At 39.5% G+C, this 21,815-nt stretch overlaps 1 protein-coding gene across 1 annotated transcript in view; it reads left to right on the top strand.

The window, feature by feature from the left end:
• LRBA (LPS responsive beige-like anchor protein) overlaps positions 1-21,815 on the top strand; it is a 749,089-nt gene that overhangs the window by 637,439 nt on the left and 89,835 nt on the right. Inside the window, exon 47 of the mRNA XM_077279308.1 lies at positions 11,241-11,408. Coding sequence (XP_077135423.1) covers positions 11,241-11,408 — 168 coding nt within the window. The remainder of the gene's footprint in view (positions 1-11,240; positions 11,409-21,815) is intronic.

Genomic DNA, 21,815 nt, shown 5'->3' with positions numbered 1-21,815 from the left:
TTGGTGTCCATGAACTCACAATGACCTGGAGAATCATAGTGGCAGGTCAGTTTTAGCATTTAGTGAACATAGTGAAACATCGTAACAATAAACAATTGTGAAATTGCACTTCTTTTGCAGTTTCACCGCACTTGGCATTTTTTTCCCATTTTCCAGTACACGATATGTTAAAACCAATGGTGTCATTCAAAAGTGCAACTCGTCCTGCAAAAAACAAGCCCTCACATATTAACCGAAAATTAAAAAAGATATGGCTCTGGGAAGAAAGGGAGCAAAAAACGAAAATGCAAAAACATAAATACCTCCGGTCATGAAGGGGTTAATAAATGGAGGATAATTAAAAATGGCAACATTGTGAGTTTTGGATCTTGAAAACAATGCTGTAAGAGGTAAAAATGTCATATCTATCCCAAAATGGTATGAATAAAGCAGTTGTTTTGCAATTTCAGTGCGGTTGGAATTTTGCTCCTGTTTTCCAGTACAGTAAATGATTGTTTTTTTGCGGGACAAGTTGTACTTTTGAATGACAGCAATCTCTCATACATCTGTTGGTCCGAAAACAGAAGAACCCTAAGAACGTAGTTTTCTTCTCTAATGCTGTTGTAATGTGCTCTGGAGGAGCATGTACAGTACCGGGCTGTGGCATGTATCAGTGTATCTGTCCCTATGCTTAGTAGGTCTCATTAAAGAAGCAGATATCAGCGTGAGGCAGTTTGTCAGCGCTGGTACGAGCCTCCAGGGACGGTAATGACAGTCTGTGGGCTGCTTCACACAACAACCTATTCATAGTCCGATTTGATTCTTAACAATTGGACTTCAGCCTCTGATTTATTTTCTCATAAATCTGCTGCATTGCATAATATTGTATTTCTGTTCGACATTTTAGTGGATTTTGTTTTTTACAAATTTTCCTCCGAGCTCACATTGGGCATAATTGATGTGCAGAGCCAGCTTTGGGAGCACTAACAATTGATTGGTTTTGTTAGGTTTCCGACTTGTTAAGGGGGGAGTGTTAGAGCCCCTTTGTCGTACACATATTTAATGAGCCTTAATGAGGCAATTCCTTTGTGAAGGCAAAGGGTGAAATTAAGGAAGGTGTTCATTTTCACATCCCTGGAGGACATCTGAAGGTCATCATTTTACACTTGGCGGTTCCTTTCCACCCATAATGTAAAGCATGTTATAGTTTGTATTTTTCTGTATAAGCTCTGCCTTTTGTCTCTGGTCTGCATGTAATGGTTAAGCACGGCTGATGAAGGTTTGTGCTTGAATGCGAACGGCTTGCTCCGAGCAAGAAGATCCTCATTAGTGCTGTGGTGTGCATCATAGGATATAGCATACAGCCACTTGCCTGCAAACTTTAACTGCTGCTTGTCATTCCCAGCTCTTAAATAAACCCTTTGAATGAAAGGCATCGGAATCATAGTGAGTTATTCATTGTGATGTGTTTCTCTTTTTGTAAGCTGTTTTCTAATCAGACCTTCTGTCAGAGTGCGGGCATTGCTCTTGGGTGTAATTTACTGTTACATCCCATTTCACATTAAAAATGTAGCTTATTAGCTTAACAGAGCGGGGATAACAGAAGATTGCATCCCTTCTGTGCATGCTCTCTTATGGTTAATTTAGAGATCTATCTGTAAGGGTGTGCTGTGGATTGAGGCACACAGAGTGTGTATGTGTGTGTGTGTACACATGTTTGTGTGTAGTCTGTGTGTTCATATGTATGTGTATATCTGTGTGTACATAAGTTATGTATGTGTATATGTCTGTGTGTTCATGTTATGTATGTTTTTCTACGTGTTTATGTATGTCTGTGTTCATATGTTATGTATGTGTCTGTGTGTACATATGTATGTGTATGTCGGTGTACATATGTTATATTTGTGTATGTCTGCATGTACATATGTATGTCTATATGTCTATGTTTTCATATATTATGTGTGTTTTGGTATGTATGTCTGTGTGTTCATGTTATGTATGTGTATGGATATCTACATCTAGGTAACTAGCCCGAACTAACTGCCATTTTAAATACATCTGAACAAATTGCCTAGATAGCAACTCCTTTCTGTAATCTCATTAATACCACTCCCTTTAAGCAGAGATGACATGCAGTAATAACTAAGGGAATTTCAGAATTAAAATCATAAGCTGCAGACTGAATTCTAATAGAGCAGACAAAAATATAACATCAGCTCACCCTATCCAGATAGCGTTCAGTCTAAAAAGGTTTTGGTGCCCAGGCCGTCTTCCAGGTGAAAATGATCAGGTAGAAGGCAGAAAGACATCCAACAACTGCAATAGAATGGGCTATAAAACAGTATTTATTAGTAACACTTAAAATATCAAAAAGGAAATTATAAAAATAAACCCACTAGGCCTACGCGTTTCAAGCACCAAAGCTCTTAACCATAATATATACTAGATGGTGGCCCAAATCTAACGCATCCGGTATTCTAGAATATGTATGTAGTTTATTCATGAAGTTTTCAGAATATTGCAATTTGTACACCGGATTCGGACGGCCGGTTGCGACCAATTAGCGAAGCGTAGTTCAAATTCCGCGCCAATGCGCGGCCGTACTGCGCCTGTCGCTGATTGGTAATGCCCGGCCGCAAACAATCAGTGAAGGCAGGGCCTGCTCCAGGTTTTTGAGGGCACCGGGCGAAAGAGTCTCAGTGGGCCCCCCTCTTTAACACATACCACGATTCATGATGCACAGATACAGCAGAGAAATATAGCTCAGCCAAGTAGCATACAGCCCACGTAGTATATAACAGCCCACGTAGTATATATCACAGACACGTAGTATATTGCCCAGCCACGTAATATATTGCACAGCCATGTAGTATATAGCACAGAGATGTAGTATATAACACAGCCCATGCAGTATATAACACAGGCCACGTAGTTTAGAGCACAGCGATGTAGTATATTGCCCAGCCACGTAATATATACCACAGCCACGTAGTATATAGCACAGAGACGTAGTATATAACACAGCACATGCAGTATATAACACAGCCCACGTAGTATATTGCCCAGCCACGTAATATATTGCACAGCCCACGCAGTATATAGCACAGAGACGTAGTATATAACAGCCCATGCAGTATATAACACAGGCCACGTAGTATAGAGCACAGCGATGTAGTGTATTGCCCAGCCACGTAATATATACCACAGCCACGTAATATATAGCACAGAGACGTAGTATATAACACAGCCCATGCAGTATATAACACAGCCCACGTATTATATTGCCCAGCCACGTAATATACGTATACCACAGCCACGTAGTATATAGCACAGAGACGTAGTATATAACACAGCCCATGCAGTATCTAACACAGCCCACATAGTATTTAGCAATGTGGGCACCATATCCCTGTTAAAAAAAAAAAAAAGAATTAAAATAAAAAATAGTTATATACTCACCTTCTGTCGGCCCCCGGATCCAGCCCAGGCGTTTACCGATGCTCCTCGCGACGCTCCGGTCCCAAGAATGCATTGCGGTCTCGCGAGATGATGACGTAGCGGTCTCGCTAGACCGCTATGTCATCATCTCGCGAGACCGCAATGCATGGACCGGAGTGTCGCGAGGAGCAGCGGGAAAGGCGACGGAAGGTGAGAATATAATGATTTTTTATTTTATTATTTTTAACATTAGATCTTTTTACTATTGATGCTGCATAGGCAGCATCAATAGTAAAAAGTTGGTCACACAGGGTTAATAGCAGCGTTAACGGACTGCGTTACACCGCGGCATAAGGCAGCCATTAACCCTGTGTGAGCGCTGATTGGAGGGGAGTATGGAGGGGGCGCTGACAGAGAGTAGGAAGGGGCGAATTTGCAGCCGGACTGTGCCTGTCGCTGATTGGTCGCGGCTGGGAGGCCGCGACCAATCAGCGACGCGGGATTTCTGTGACAGACTGAAAGACAGACAAACAGATGGAAGTGCCCCTTAGACTATTATATATATATATATATATATATATATATATGTATATATATATATGTGTATATATATATATATATATATATATATGTATATATATATATGTATGTGTATATATATATATATATATATATATATATATATATATATATATATATATATATATATGTTAAGACCTTTAGTGTTTGAAATGGGGTAGGCCTAGTGTGTTTATTTTTTTCTTTTTGATATTTTGATAGTTACTAATAATGTTTTATAGCCCTTTCCATTGTGGTTACTGGATGCCTTTCTTCCTTCTACCTGAATTCTAATAACCTGTAAGAGTTTGCACAGTCAGTAGGGCTGTCATTGGGACAGAGCCGCAGGTAAATAAACGTACATAACCGTGCTTAAGGCAATTACTGTTCCTTCATATATAATTTATGTGGGCTCTAAAGTGCAGTCTCTGTAAAATCCCCTATTTTCTAAGAATACACAAAATCAACATATATTTTAGTGTGAAAAATACATACGGTAACTAAAAAGTAGAAACTACACCACATAAGTCTTTTGGTTAAGGGTTCTATTTATTTTTTTTTCTTACAAGATAGTTAAAGGGAATCTGTCACCTCATTTGGGCCCTATAAACTGCAGCCACCGCCATCAGGGGCTTATCTACAAAATTCTGTAATGCTGTAGATAAGCCCCTGATGTAACCTGAAAGATAAGAAATACAAGTTAGATTTTACTCACCCAGGGGTGGTCCGGTTTGGTCCGGGTCCGATGGGCGTTGCAGGTCGGGGTCTTGCGCCTCCCATCTTCATAACTATGTTATCATCCTCCTTGCTTCTGTTGCGGCTCCGGTGTAGGCTTACTGATTTGCCCTGTTGAGGGCAGCGTAAAGTACTGCAGTGCGCAGGAGCTGGGCCTCTCTGACCTTTCCCGGCGCCTGCGCACTGCAGTACTTTGCTCTGCCCACAACAGGGCAGATAAAGTCCGCCTGCGCAGGTGCTGCGACAGGAAGCAAAGAAGAGGACGACATCGTATGAAGATGGGAGGCGCCGGACTGGACCTGTGATGCCCATCGGACCGGACCGCAGCTGGGTGAGTATAATCTAACTTGTTTTTCTTATCTTTCAGGTTACATCGGGGACTTATCTACTACATTACAGAATGCTGTAGATAACCCCTGATGGCGGTGGCCATAGTTTATAGGGCCAAAATGAGGAGATATATTTGCTTTAACATTTTGGTAGTGAACATCATGTATTCAAGCAAAAAAAGATGTATAATACAATTCTCTCACAACACCGTGATGCATTGGTACAGTACGGCCCTTGGCCAGATTATCCAGCCCCCACTCAAGTTTATCAGGATTCTCTCCACGCCACTCAGGATTTGAAAGTTATCTTCTGTCCAAAGAATAGTGGCTAAATCTCTTATCACTGGGGACCCGACTGCTGTGGCCCAATCAAATCCCAAGAACCAGGCTAAAGGAGTGTAGTAGGTTGATCATGCGCACTGCCTCTCCATGCATTCGAATAGGAGTGCCTGGTTATCTGTGATGCTCCCCTTAATGACATGAAGCGGTGGTACGTGTGATCGACCTCCACTCAATTCCAGTTCTCAGGATGGGTGAAGCCCGCTTTGATCTGACCCTCAGCGATTGGTAAGTTATCCTCTGTTTTATGGATACTGGAAAATTTGTAAACTTGAGAACGATCCCTTTAATTGTGTGGATGTCCTGTTGTAGTTATTTGTAGGGTAAGTAGTGGTTAATATTCAGCTTTCTTATGCTGTTTTAAGATGTTTATTTCTATCATGATTAGCTGAAGAAAATACGTGTTTTATGGGCTACTGTCCTTAGGACATATGTTCCCTTCCTTTGTGCAGTACCCCTTAGAAAATAGCCTTCACTGTCCCAAATATATTTTGTAAGATACAGTGCACTACGCATGTGCCGTATACCCCCTGCTAAATGTGCATCTCACATGGCAGCTAAGGATGTGTTTAAAGTGATCATAGATATTCTGGGGTGGGGTCCATGGATAGTGGGTGGATGCAACTATGAAGTTATTTAGTTATAGTGTATATAGAGGATCACATGACGACACCGTACTCATGCGCAGTGGAAGCCCCACTGAGTGCCGGTATACCAAAAGGACTTGTCACGAGTTCTCATGGGACGATGACGTCACGCTCGTGCACAGCATAATTTATCCTCGGCGTGGACACATATAAACTGAGTGAAGCAAAAGGACCTGCGTGACAAGCTATCACGTGATGATAATGCACGCATGCACGATGTAAGTTCAACAGGGCACCGATATGAGAAGTGGCGGGCAGTGAACACCTGATCCTGACGTCGCATACATGCGCAGTGGAGACAACAGGCAACATGAAAATGGAGCATACATCCAGCCAGGTAGTTTGCATCATGGGCATGTACAGTAATGTATCAGGAGATAGGTAGACTTGACTCTCTCCCCTAAAAACAAATCAGGTTGGATATGAGCGAACTGGAAGTACTACGGTATTTAAAGCGGGTAAGCAGAGCAGGAATAGGAACATGGCATAACTGAAATCTGGACGCACATCAGGGATTTCAACTGGGATCATCTGCAAGCTTCCCGAGGAACCTGTGAAATGAGGGGAAACACGCAGAGGCAGGAGCTATAGCTCCATCATTGCTTGAGATAAGTGATCGCACTAAATCAAGGTTATTTTCATCATCCTTGTGCATGAACGATCAGTAAATCTGTTATGATTATATATATATATATATATATATATATATATATATATATATATATATATATATATATTTGTACGAAAACTAACTTGTGACATTAGGGGTCCGCCCCTATTTTTTTTTTACTGTTAGCAGTGACATAGTTAGCAAGGCCGAAAAAAGACATTGAGTTTATTATGGTATATCTGATCCTTATGGTTGGCTCAAATTTCCTACATACTGTCCCCTATGCTTGTTGATGGCACTAACTAGTCTAATGAACCGCGATAGTTGAGGGACTCCTGGTGACAGATAGAGCTAATATTCTTCTTAATTGTGCCTATATTTATTAAACTGTCTATTAAAGTGCCCATATACATTTGGAGCTGTCTACCAAGGTTGTCTAACTAGCTGAATTATTCCGTACCACAACATTTTTTTATTATATGATCATCAAACCGACAAATACTTACAGTATTCCCCATTCTTAAGGCAAATTAGAGGCAGTGAGGGTGAGCCGCTGTGGTGTGGAGCGGGGGCGCCTATTCGAGTCCCCTAGGGTGCCAACCTTCGCTGGTAGGAAGTCCAGCATAGGGAAAGTATCCTCTTGTATATTTGTAATTACCATGTGTATTGTTCCCAGATAGTTTACACTTCACTTGTGTAATTTCGTTTTCATTTTTTGTTTCGTCTTGGGAACTAGATTTTAATCTAGGTTAATAGTTACAAAATAATACCCTTAAAAGTTATAAGTCATATGTAATATGCCCCTACTTCATAGAATTTTGTAACAGATAGGTGTATATTCTGTTGGTGAAAACCAACTGCATGAATCATGGACATCGGAGTGATTGTGGCCTTGAGGGAAGTTTTATTTAAAATGAGAATTGTATTAAGAACAATACTATAAAAATCAGTCCCAGGAACGTGTGGAGAATTTGCATTGCCTTTATTTTTGCTGTGTGCATGATTTTATAGCCTGCAGCGCACTTATGAGATCTCTAGTGGCTGTCTCATATTAAGTAATTATGCTTGTATTAATTTTTAATAGGATTAAACATAGAAGTTTATGGGTACAGCTATCACAGGTAGGCCTTGTATAGCTGGGTTATTACTGGTTGTAAATTACATAATGCTCATGTTAATTAAATATGCCAGTGTATACAATGTATTTTCACGTATTGTTGCTGGAGGTAGCGTTCTTCAGCCAAATAATTTATCATTCGCCAGCAATATATGGTTAATGGTAGGCTGTAACTGAAGTTAATGTAATTTCCATAGAACTCATGGTTTCTGAATTAATCGCCTACAAGACTGTTATTTAGAAATAGTGATATAATACTGATTTTTGTTTTTATTTCTCAAGCATCAGAAACCTTTTAGTAGGTTAGAATCTGAAAGTGTTTGATTGAAAGTTCTAATTAAGTGTATCTTAGAAAATTAGCCAAAATTGTCTGTCAGAAAGTCACATTTAAATGAGTAATGAGAGTCCTGGCAGTAAACATTTAAATGATATAAATTGCCATTTAAGTGTATGGTTTAATGTTTGTCATACATTAATGTGACATCTGACTGCAGTGACAATCAAGCCGGCTGCTGTAATTTGAACATATTTAGGGCTTTTGTGTTGAGTGCCTCCCACAAATTAAGACAATTGCTGTTTTTATGTGGCAGCTCCAGGACTGTGTCTTCAAGTCATTGCTAATGAAAGGAGTCCATCATTTTAGTTGAGTGGGTATCTATACGTGGTATTGATTGTTCCATACCGGTAATCCTATTATCTGTAGCATTGTCAAGCTGCTTATTCAAGCTTTGTACATTGGAAAATGATTTGACAGAAGAGATACGGTAATTGTTGCTTATTCTTTCCGAAAATATCTAAACATTTTATTAGTTCTAAAACAGATTTCATTTTTTTTTTTTTTTTTTTTTAACAGTGTGTAAACATGGAGGTAAATAAAGCACAATAATGATGATTCTGTTAACAATATATAAAATGAATACCATAATTTGTAAAAGAAAAAAAAAAATAATTGGAACACTTGCTTAACCTCTGTGGTGATTTATAACTTATAGGTACGTCATAGGTCGTGTCTCGGCATTTGATGCGGGCTCCGGTGCTGAGCATGCATCTTTTCCTGCACGTGACAGCTGTTTGATCGGCTGTTATGTATCCCGGACATCCGTGGATGGAATCGTGATCCACCCGCTGCTGTTAACATGTTTAAATGACAGTGGCAATTAACTCACACCTAGAAGAAGCATGTCACAAACCCTGGCCATCGGGGCCCCTGTCACATGATCGCAGGCCGACGATGGTTTGGCATGACAACTGGCGATTGGAGAAAACCCCCATGCTTGTAATTGCAGACCTCCTATGTTTGCTGGCCCATGTATCTACCTCAAAATGGTATCAATACAAAATGTCAGCTTGGTGTGCAAAACAATAAGCCCTCACCCAGCCCCAGATTGTGAAAAATGGAGACCATTCGAGTCTCCGAAAATGGCACTATTTATTTTATTTTTGTATACACACTTTGGATTTTCTTTCACCACTTAAATGAAAAAGAATTTATGCATGTTTAGTGTCTATGAACTCGTAATGACCTGGAGAAAAATAGCAGGTCAGCTTTAACGTTTAATGAGCATGGTATAAAAAACAAGCCCAAAAAACAATTATGGAGTTGCACTTTTTTTACAATTTCACTTGCATTTTGTTCCCATTTTTCCAGTACATTATATGATAAAATCAATGATGACGTTCAAAACTACAACTCGTCCCGCAAAACAAAAAGACCTTCCATGGCCATATTGATGGAAAAATAAAAATCATGGCTCCGGGAAGGAGAGGAAAAGACAAAAGCGGAAAATCCCACTGTCCTTAAGGGGTTAAGGACCGAGACACTTCTGCCCTTAATGACTAAGCTCTATTTTTCTATTCAGATATATGTCGTTGTGTGGTAGTAACTGGAATGATTTTTACATATTCCAGTGACTACAAAAACATTCACTAGACATAGCTTAACCCCTTCACAACATTCGCTGTACATGTACTGCACGTGTCTTGCCCTTTGATGTGGGCTCCGGCGCTGAGCCCACATCTTTTCCACCAGCCGTGGGTGGAATCGCGATCCATCCGCAGCTGTTAACTAGTTAAATGCTGCTGTCAATCTCTGACAGTGACATTAAACGCACGCTTCCGGCAAGCGTGGCGGAAATCCCGCCCATTGGGCCATCATAACCAGCAGACCTCTGTTTGTCACTGCCGGATTGCTATGAGCACCCCCCAGTGGACGGCGCTCATACTAAGTCAACAATTCTGCTACATACAGGCGATCTGATAATCGCCTCTAGCAGAGCCGATTGGGTTATGGCAGCTTCTAGTCTCCCATGGAGACTAATGAAGCATGCCAAAAGTAAAAAAATTAAAAATAAAAGTTCAAATGCGCCCCCCTTTCGCCCCATTCAAAATAAAACAATTTTAAAAAATCAAACATACACATATTTGGTATTGCCGCGTTCAGAATCGCCCGATGTATCAAGCTATAAAAAAAATTAATCTGATCGGTAAACAGGGTAGTGGAAAAAAAAAAAGCCAACACCCCACAATTATGGTTTTTTGGTCGCTGCAACATTGCATTAAAATGCATTAACGGGCGATCAAAAGCTCTTAAAACACCAAAATGGTATAATTAAAAACAACATCTCGGCACTCAAAAAATAAGCCCTCACCTGGCCCCAGATCCTGAAAAATGGAGACGCTACGGATCTCGGAAAATTACACAATTTTTTTTTTTATTTTTTTTTTATAACAAATGTTGGATTTTTTTTTTACCACTTACCGTAAATAAAAAAGAGCCTAGACATGTTTGGTGTCTATGAACTTGTAATGACCTGGAGAATCATAGTGGCAGGTCTGTTATAGCATTTCGTGAACATGGTAAAAAAAATTCAGAAAACAGTTGTGGAATTGTACTTTTTTGCAATTTCACTGCACTTGGAATTTTTTTCGCGTTTTTGAGTACACAATATGGTAAAACCAATGGTGTCGTTCAAAAGTGCAACTCGGCCCGCAAAAAAACAAGCCGCCACATGATCATATTGACTATGGCTTTGGGAAGAAGGGGAGTGAAAAACAGAAATACCAAAACATAAAAGGGCTCTGTTTAATAACAAGCGTAGAGACGTACTGCTGAAAAGCAAAAATTTAAGTCCTCCCAAATACAAATTACTTAATTTTAAATGACGGAATACTCCTATATACATAACAACCTACCAAAGGCCTATATTAAAGATTTAAAACATTTTCTAGTTTCTAAATGGACTAGTGTAAAGTCTTTCATGTCTTCACTGCTAGTACACTGCCTCCTGAACTTATAAAATCTTTATGATGTTATGTAGCCAGTTATTTATTTATAAGTTGCATGCACCCCGTACCTTCAGTTTCTTCAGCGAATATATACACATATGGAGATCTATACTGTATATAATCAGTTTTTTTTAATCAGTTTTTTTTTTTTTTTTTTTTAATTTCAATACATTGTTCACAATGTCCTTCTTCCTTTCTTGCAGGCCTTGGAAAGTGAATTTGTTTCTTGCCAGCTCCACCAGTGGATTGATCTTATATTTGGCTACAAGCAGCAGGGTCCTGAAGCTGTTCGAGCTCTCAACATATTCTACTATTTGACTTATGAAGGCACTGTCAACCTAAGCTCTATAGCAGATCCTATTCTGAGAGAGGTATGTTGTTTTATATTTGTGTCCATAAATATAACTTTTACGCAACTGTTGAAATTTGCTTTTTAAAAAGTGCATGCAATGTCTAATGCCTGAGATCAGATTGTGTGGACCTGAGAGTTTTATTGTTCCTGCCTTTTCATTTTCTTTCCTTTTGTTTGTATACGGGAAACACTAGCTTTACAGTTATTATTTTGTAAATGGAAATTTAAAATAGATTTTTAAAACCAAAAGATAACACTAAGCAAACCCGAAGTGATTTATCAACTGACTTATTAAAGTTATTTCATCTGCCATACAACATTCTAAAAACTATATATTTTTTTTACAATCCTTGATATATAAACTACCTATCGTGCAGTCTTAAGGAGGACACTTCAATTTTTCATGTTTAACTGGACACATGATGGCTACTGAGTGGACTAAAACTTTTTTGTTTGTTTGTTCCTCTGGACTTTGATCATGTGACCCTGATTGCATCATCATAGGTCTTTCAGCACTTGTATGTTGCTGCCTGCTTTTGATTGGTCAGCATCATACAGGAGACGGAAGTACACACTCTAGTGAACAGTTGCTAATAACACTCACTTGAGTTAACTAAAGTTAACTTAGTAGGTGCCAAATATTTGATTGCAAATATCTGCAACAGAGAGGCAAAATTAAAACAGATAATTTTATTTTGCTCTGCAGTTACTATTGAATGGTGTATCCTGTTCAACATGAACAATTTGGTGTGTGCCCTCGATGACTTTTAGATGCTGCATATCTTCACTGCTTCAAAAACGTACTGTCTTACATATCCAGCAAAGTGGATGGGATTTGGAGAAATTTCATGCCCCACTGTGCCTTTTTTTTTTTTTTTTACTCAGCGTAAACTGAACTGCGGAGCATGTTTCAAATAACCTACATGTCAATTTCTCTTATGAGAACCCTGAGTTTTATGTGCAGATTTTTCCCATAGACTTGCATTGGCTGTGAAATATTTTCAGGCAAAAAATGCACATTTGTCTTAAATGAATTCCCTACAATGGATAAGTTTGCGAAAGTGAAATACCAGGAAGTATCAAAACAAAGCAGATATTTTTAAAACATGACAAACCAAAACAAGAGATAAAAAAAAAAGTCAAAAATGCAATGAAAAAAATGCAACTAAACTAACCTAATAGTGGCAAAAATGGTGCAAAAAATCTGCAACATCAAAAGCTCATCGTACAAACGTAGCCTTAAGGGTGTGTGCACTCGTAGATGGAACCTCTGCGGATTTTTCCTCACCTGTTTTGAGAAATCCGCAGGTAAAAAGCACTGCATTTTACGTGCGGATTTTGTGCGTTTTTTGTTAAGATTCCACCTGTGGTTTTACACCTTCGGATTCCTATTATGGAGCAGGTGTAAACCGCTGCGGAATCTGCACAAAGAATTGACATGCTGCGGAATAAACAACGCAGCGTTTCCGCATGTTTTTTTCAGCAGCATGTGCACTGCGGATTTTCTTTTCCATAGGTTTACATGGTACTGTAAACTCATGGAACGCAGCTGCGAATCCGCAGCGTCAAAACCACTGCGGATCCGCAGCAAAATCCGCAACATGTGCACATACCCATAAGGTTTGCTTTAAGGCTTCCATAAGCATTAGACTAACATAAACTGAACCTGTCAATATCTGCAGGATTGGCTGACAGCCTGATTTGTAGAATGTCATTCTGTTTGCTACTGACAAATTGTGTGAGTGAAGAGAAGGATCCGGCATGTTTGATTTTGGAAAGTCTGACAATGGCTCTCTCATTGAAAACACTGGCGTGTTCCACTGAGCTGAGTGCTAGTGTGTATGGTGGAGCCGGGAGCGATAGCTGTTGGCCTATCGATTAGCTGATCATTAGTTCGGCCAACAAATAGCAATTGTGTATGGGGTACTGTAGTGTGCAAGGACCATCTTGTTTTACATAAGTAACGCTTACCATAGACATTAAGCCAATTAATGTACACCACTGCCCATGGTATCTCAAAAGAGAAAAGAAGACAGGTTCCCACGCACAAAAACTGAAGACTCATCCAATAATTGTTTCTTATGATGGCAGTTGGGATGTAGGGTGGTGGGTAAGGTAGGATTTGACACCGCTCCAAAAGAAGAGTTGGTGAAACTGTCCTAAAGCTAAACTGGTCTCATTCTTTGAATATTGCCCCACTTTTAAACCATGTTCACATGCATTCTGTAAAATTATAGTTACAGGGTAATGCAAAGATCACAATGGGCATTTTTGCCTCTTTTTATGCTAATTTTCACCTGTGTTTTACACTACCAGCAAAGCCTATGAGATTTCAGCAATCTCGTGCACACATTGTTTTTTTTGTCATCAGAATGTTGTGCTTTGCATTTTTTTTGGATATAGAACTGGTCACTTCTTTCAGCTTTTTTCAGCGTTTTTCACCCATTAACTTCAATAGATGGTGAAAAAATGCTGAAAAAAACACGGGTATCATGTTTTACTGATTATTTTTTTTCTCTGTCTTCCCTTGTTCTTTTTCCAGAACCATTAATAGTGTACCATGGATGAGGGGGATGGGATTTAAATGGAGGGTTAACTGCAGTCACCTAAGTTTTCTTGGCAGTAGTCATTAGCACACTGTTGTTGTTTCTTTTTTTGGTTTTTTTTTCTTTTTAGATCACACTTTCTTTTTATTGTTGATAAATGTACATATTCTGTGCGTATTGAAATAATGCTTCTGTCGTTTGAATAGTACAGATGAGTGTTTCCCAAATTCCAGTCCCCCCACGTCATGTTTTCTGGATTTCCTTAGTATTGTTCAGGTGATGGAATTATCAAGGAATCAGAAACTCCCACAGGTTCTCTCACCTCTGCAGTACTAAATAAATTTTGAAAACATGATGTGTTGGGGGGCTGAGAGGAATGGGGTTTAGGAAACGCTGGTATAGACAATGCCTCATACGTGGGTCTTCAGATCATGCAGAGGGGTTCTAAGCCTTCACTAGTCAGTAGAGACTACAAACGTACTCACACTTATAATTACGAGGTTAGATCCAAAATGCCAGCCTTTTTACTTATACATAGAAAAGTTGGCAGATCATCTTAAAGATGAGGCCAGCCACCAGCACCACTTGGGCATTGGCCACCAATCAGAAATGCCAAAAACAGGTTATCTAGACACATTTTTAATTTATGTATGTATCACGGATCTGGATAATCAGTTGTCATGTAATTGGAACTTCTCCTAGAACTTCAAACTGTCTCACAGATATAATACAGCATCCAGAAAATGAAGGTCACAGCCTACAATGATACAGGTTGACTCGCTAGACTAACCACATTTTGAGCCTCAAAATTATAATATAATTAATAAAGTAATATGTGCAGAAGGGATACATAGGAAAAATGAAGCAATTTAGCAATTACTGGAATTATTGTAAAGGGAAAAATCCCCTTCTAAAGGGCCCATCTTTATAGACAGTATGCTGGAGTTTATGTAATATATACAGTTTTTTTTTTCTTTTACTCCTCAAAATAGTTTCACATAAGAATTTAAAGGTTATTTCAGTCCCAACATGACTCCAGAACACTGGTTTGCCGTTAATCTTTCTTTCAAGTATAAACAACATCAGTCTTTATAGCATTGTTAACATTTGTTAAATGCTTAAGGAAATATGTTACTCAACTTTTCTTCCGTAGTTGTATAAACGGTCAGACACAACGTAGAAACTGATGAGTAGGATTATAATTGACATGTAACTGATCGTAACGAAGAAAAGGGCTTGTCCTGGCTTACACGGTGACATGTAAAACTCCTGTGGCCACTTAGTTATCTCCTGTTGCTGGGTTTAGTGTATTATTGTGGCACCAAAGTGTTTAATCCCCTTATATTACTATTAGAGTAAGGAAATTTTGTGTAATTATAAAAGCTCTAAATTTGATTTGCATTTTTGAAACTTGGTGTTCGCATTAGAAATGCTCAATATTTCCCCATGTACAATGTATTATTTGTATTGATCGTTGTATTTGGCCATTGTTCATGATCAGTTTTAAGAATAGTGCCCTCAGACACACAATAGACACACATTAAAGTTATTGATCTCTAAAGAGGTCTTAGATGTAAAGTCAACTCTCCTCATTTGTTGTCTAAGTTCTGATCTATTATTTTAAACAGATACAATCCACATTACATATATTTCCATCCAACCTGCATGTGTATGGGGCTTCCTAACCATCCCCAGATTGCAGATGTAAAGGTAAAAAAGAATTGGACATGTTTCCATGGTTGGCTTATGATCCACGTACCCATGTTTGGCTGACAGCAAAACTCAAAAAATCTGGGAATCAAGCAGCACCCAGACACCTCCAACAACAAGGGAATCGGTGAAACTTTCATCCCCTCCATCACAATAATTTGGGACTTGGAATTTTGAGTTAATTTAATACCCCTTTGCTAAAATATCAAGAATATTTCAAAGGAAAAAGATTGGTGATCTCACCAGAACCTCAAGCTTGCTCACTTTTGTTTTCTCCTTTCATTATCATTGTATATCCGGTAGCCAAAGCAGTAGGTGTTTTGTAAAAGCACATCAGACTTAGACATAGATACTGTTTGAAATTCTCCATGAACTCGCTGCCTCTGAATGCTATTGAGTGACATTTGTTTCTGTTGCTTGAGTCTGCTTTGACTAGCTGGTTTGACTCAGATTGACAGTCAGGATTATATTTCAGTTGGACTACAGATGTAAGAGTCAAGAGCAAGGCAGGTCTTTAATAGTATTCTATCTAGACATTGGAATGTCTCATTGTTGTATATCCTTAACATACTCTTCCTTAACTACTATCATTTTTAGAGGGTTTACATACCTTGCATATATAAGTTAATGGAAAAAGCAGTTTATATCTGTTTCAAACAGTAATGTTTTCTTATATTACCTCAAATGTAAGAAAATTGAAATAAATTAAAGAAATACATATTGAAAAGTATATTAACAGGGACAACCAAGAGTGTATCTGTTGGTCTACAAATCAATGTAAAAGGGTCCACATAAACATTAAGGTTGGCTAAGTCTGCCGATTTTGATGGGACTAACCAACTATCTAATGGGTATATGGGAAAATGCCATAGGAGAGGAGGAATGCATTTCAACTGCTTATAATAGTGAAAAATAGTGACTTCTCTAACATCAGAAGGTTTGAAACCGAGGTGGACACACTTCATGAAGAGGGTAAGAGGTTCTGATATGTGATGGATGGTATTGTGGTCATTGTCTCCACGTGTAGACCGGGTGTACAGACACCTCCATACACCTAAATCCATCTCCCAAGCTGGATGCTTTTAAATATTTGTTTTTCGAGTAGCAAATCTTACCCAAGATTTATACTCTGCTATAGAACAAAAAGACGAAACACTGAGGGTGTCACATGGCTGTCGATTCTCTCATGCATGAGTATTGGGCCAGTTATGCTAATGACTGTTAGTTTGGGCAGAATGTCACGATACTGTGATCTGATTCTCTCACATGAGTGAATCGCAGCACAGGGGCGAAGGAGACAGAGCTTAATTTCTCAATCTCGTTCATTCCTTGTGTCTGCTGTAATGGGTGTGCATGATCCAATTCTCAGATGCACTTGGATCATGTTGCAATTTGTTTTCTTCTCATGCCAATTCGGCACAAGACAAAAGTCGCTGATCGGCAGTGCCCCATAGTATAATACTGGGCCGAATGCTGTCCTATAAATCATTGGAAAGCACTTGTTATAAGCTAGTGTGAGTGAGCCCTTACAATGAGCCACTTGCTGCACTGTTAAGTGTAAGAGAATTTCCTCAGCCTAAAGATCTGAATAGTATTCTTCTTTACTGGCATGATGTACTTGTACATGGATATTCATATACAGCTCTGGCAAAAATTAAGAGACCACTGCAAAATGTTCAGTTTGTCTGATTTTTCTCTTTATAGGTATATTTTTTTGTAAAATGTAGATTGTTCTTTTAGTCTATAAACCTATGACAAAATGTCTCCGAATTTCCAAGCAATAAATTTTGTATTTTTTTCTGATAAAGAAAAATGGTCAAAATTTAAACCCTTTAAAGGGTTTTGATGCGGTGGTCTCTTAATTTTTGCCAGAGCTGTATGTACACAAGTACATTAGGGGTTAAAAAAATCTGAAAATTGTCTATAAAGTTACTAAAAGAAAACAATGAGAACAACTCCATTAGTATTACACTGTTAAAAAAAAATAAACAAACTAGTAAATAACAGACATATTTAATATTTCTGCAATGTAATTTTTTCCCCCACAATAAGTTAATATGTACGTCATGTGTATGTTAAAATTAAATCTAAAAAATTATGCCTTCCAATCTCACAAAAAGACAACACCTTATATATGATTGTGTATGAAAAAATAAAGAAAACTTTGGATTAAAACCAAAAAGCAATTTTGGTCGTGAAATTTTTAATCTGTAGAGAGATTAAATTCCAGATATACATGCCTCGTGTGCAATGGGTACCTTTGTACATATGCACATACTATGCTTGTGTCCGTGTGTACTTACTGTAAGTATACATATGAATGCTAATACATGGCTATTGCTAATGTGTGTGTGTATGTATATATATATATATATATATATATATATATATTTATATATATATATATTTGTGATGCAGTGGCCCCTGTTACAGCTAGGGGGCGCTGTATATTCTCAGAATACGCACGGAGGCGTATTGAGGCCATGGAAGTGCATGGCAGTCGCAGGCGTAGTGGTGATTAAAAGATACTGTGACCGGCGTCATTGTGAATGGCCGGTATGTGTCGCAGAGGAGATTCTCTGCTCTGTTCTGGGACCTGTAGTCCCACAAGTGTTTGTGCAGTTTATAATAAGGGAGGCTTACAGGGTTAGTCGGAGAGCTGGGTGGGTCAGACTAACCACACACACCTCCCACCTATGGGGGTGGCTGCAGTGATACAATGTGACTGACGTCTGGTCACATGGTCAGAGTGTATGGACCTGAATGCCTGTGTGTTGGAATGTCCTGGGAGTAGGACTGGATTCCTGAACAGCACATGGAGAGGCCATAGACCTGAAGGCCTGTGTGTTGGGCGGTCCTGGGAGTAGGATGGACGTCCTGAATAGCACACAGAGAGGCTGTGGACCTGGATGGCCTCTGTGTTGGAAGGTCATGGGAGTAGGACTGGATTCCTGAAGAGCACGGGGAGTGGCCATGGTCCTGCAGAGCCTGTGATGGCTACTGTGTTGGGGAAGCTACCGTCCTTCTGTGGGTCTGGAACTGTCTGGTGGCCTAGTGAGCAAGGCATTGTCCAGGACTGTGATCCCAGTTAGGCAGCTTCCCTGGGAGAGAGGACTGACGAGGAGTCAGTGTGTGGAGCAGGAGCTCCTGTAAGGTAACTCCAGATAAAGGGGGTTATGGGCAGACTAGTATCTGTCAGTGGAACAGACTGTTAGTGCATATGATGTTCCATGGAAGTTAGTGACACATTATACTTTGTGATAATGGTAAAATTAGGTCAATATATTTTGTGTTTATTTATAAAAAATATCAGAAATTTGAGAAAAATGTTAAAAAATTAACAATTTTCAAACTTTGATTATCCCTTTAAGCCAGATAGTCATGACACAGCAAAGCAATAACATTTCCTTCATGTCTGCTTTACATCAGCACCATTTGTAAAATATTATTTTATTTTGTTAGCATTTTAGGAGGTTTAAAAATGTAGCAGTAATTTTCCATTTTTTCAAGGAAATTTACTTTTTTAGGGACCCATCCATGTTTGAAGTGCCTTTAGGGGTTTCATATATTGGGAAACTCCCAAAAGTTATACCATTTTAAAAACAGCACCCCCTGACATATTGAAAACTGCAGTCAGGTAGTTTATTAACCCTTCAGGTGATTTTCAGGAATTAATGCAGTGACATGACAGAAATGAAAATGTGTATTTTTACCACCTAAATGCCGCTAACTTCTGAACAGGTTACAACAGCCGTCAGACTCTAAAGAGGCTATGTGGCGGTGAATTGCCATGGAAAACATCAGGACCACACAATCATGATCTGAGGGCACTAACTGGGATAAAGAGGAAGCCCCCACACTCTGTTATCCATTTATATGATGTAGTCACTCTTGACAGCAGCATCTAAGGGGTTAAACAGATTTCGAAAAGCATTTAGTGCGCATGCGCCGGCGCACTATGTCCCGGAACACAGCGAAATACTTCCGGGACATAGTGCGCCGGCGCATGCGCACTAAGGCTTTTCGGCTTTGCCCGTAGTTGGGCAAAGCATACTGCGCGTGTGCAAGGCAAAATTGCCTTGCGCAGGCGTGTACTACAGAGGACAGAGCATGAACTTCAATCCAATATTGCGGCCAGCATGCAGCCAGCGGGTAAGGAAAGGGTGAATCAAACACCCGAAAACCTCGCCCATATGACCGAAAACCGGTCCTGCCAAATTCAGGTGACAGGTTCCCTTTAAAGTAATGATGGCCACTCGTTTTTCTTTACTTAGCTGCTTTTTTCTTGCCATAATACAAATTCTCACAGTCTATTCAGTACGACTATCAGCTGTGTATCCACCAGACTTCTGCACAACACAACTGATGTTCCCATCCCCATTTATAAGGCAAGAAATCCCACTTATTAGACCTGATAGGGCACACCTGTGAAGTGAAAACCGTTCCCGGTGACTATCTCTTGAAGCTCATCAAGAGAATGCCAAGAGTGTGCAAAGCAGTCATCAAAGCAAAAGGTGGCTACTTTGAAGAACCTAAAATATAGGACATAATTTCAGTTGTTTCACACTTTTTTTGTTAATTATATAATTCCACATGTGTTAATTATTAGTTATGATGCCTTCAGGGTGAATGTAAAATTTTCATAGTCATGAAAATACAGAAAAATCTTCAAATGAGGTGTGTCCAAACTTTTGGTCTGTACTGTGTGTGTATATGCATGTATGTGTGTGTATATATATATATATATATATATATATATATATATATATATATATATATATATATATATATATATATATATATATATATATATATATATAGACACACACTTACACTATCTATGTAGGTTTTATAGATTTGTCACTCTCCTCCTAGTGGTATAGAGGACACTTTTCCTTCCTGGCATTCAGGGTAATCCACCTCTGGCTGAAAAGTCATGAGTTAGCAAGTTAATTATGCATTTTATTGTTGTACCTCGTATTAGAGATTTTACTGTTTAATGGCTATTTTCAATATATGAGGAGTCCTGAAGCTTTTATGGATTAGATTGCCTATAAAATGACTATGCACAGCATCTTGCCCTTTCCTATTATAGTTGGTCTGCTTTTATTTCTCTATTCACGGCCCTGGTTCCATCAGACAGTCTTGGGGGAAAAAAAAGCAATTTTGATTTTGTGTCTGCAGAGGAAAAGTTACAAAACTATGTATTTATTCTAACTGCATCCATATGTGCAGTGTTTTTCACATAGTGTGCAATCATTAGCTCGGTGTACTTGGAAAGGGAACCATCAACCACAACATGGACTGTTCTCGGCCCAGATTTCAGGTTTTTCTTTCAACTACGATTAAGTAAAGAGCAATCATAATATAAAGAAATTATTGTTACAATAAAACAACTGCAGAAACTTCATTCAAAAATATAGTTAAATATGGGGTTTTTGTATTCTACTATTAGGCTAAGTGTTGGGTACCTTCACAAGTTTTGTGACGCAACAGCGACCTCAGTAGCGATCTCGCTATGTGTGACACGTACCAGCGACCAGGCCCCTGCTGTGAGACCGCTGGTCGTGTCGGAATGGCCTGGACCTTTTTTTGGTCGTTGAGGTCCCGCTGACATCGCTGAATCGGTGTGTGTGACACCGATCCAGCGATGTCTTCACTGGTAACCAGGGTAAACATCGGGTTACTAAGCGCAGGGCCGCGCTTAGTAACCCGATGTTTACCCTGGTTACCAGCGTAAATGTAAAAAAAACCAAACAGTACATACTCACCATCTGATGTCCGTCAGGTCCCTTGGCGTCTGCTTCCTGCTCTGACTGCCGCCGTAAAGTGAGAGCACAGCAGTGACGTCACCGCTGCGCTCTGCTCTCACTGTACGGCGGCTCAGTCAGAGCAGGAAGCAGACGCCAAGGGACCTGACGGGCAACAGATGGTGAGTATGTACTGTTTGTTTTTTTTGGTAACCATGGTAAACATCGGGTTACTAAGCGCGGCCCTGCGCTTAGTAACCCGATGTTTACCCTGGTTACCCGGGTGCTGCAGGGGGACTTCGGCATCGTTGAAGACAGTTTCAACGATGCCGAAGTCGTTCCCCTGATCGTTGGTCGCTGGAGAGAGCTGTCTGTGTGACAGCTCCCCAGCGACCACACAGCGACAAAACAGCGACGCTG

This window comes from Ranitomeya variabilis, chromosome 1 (genome assembly GCF_051348905.1).
Source record: "Ranitomeya variabilis isolate aRanVar5 chromosome 1, aRanVar5.hap1, whole genome shotgun sequence".
Classification (NCBI taxonomy): Eukaryota; Metazoa; Chordata; class Amphibia; order Anura; family Dendrobatidae; genus Ranitomeya; species Ranitomeya variabilis.
Note: the sequence above shows the minus strand (reverse complement) of the source record. Positions and strands in the feature narration are given on the sequence as shown.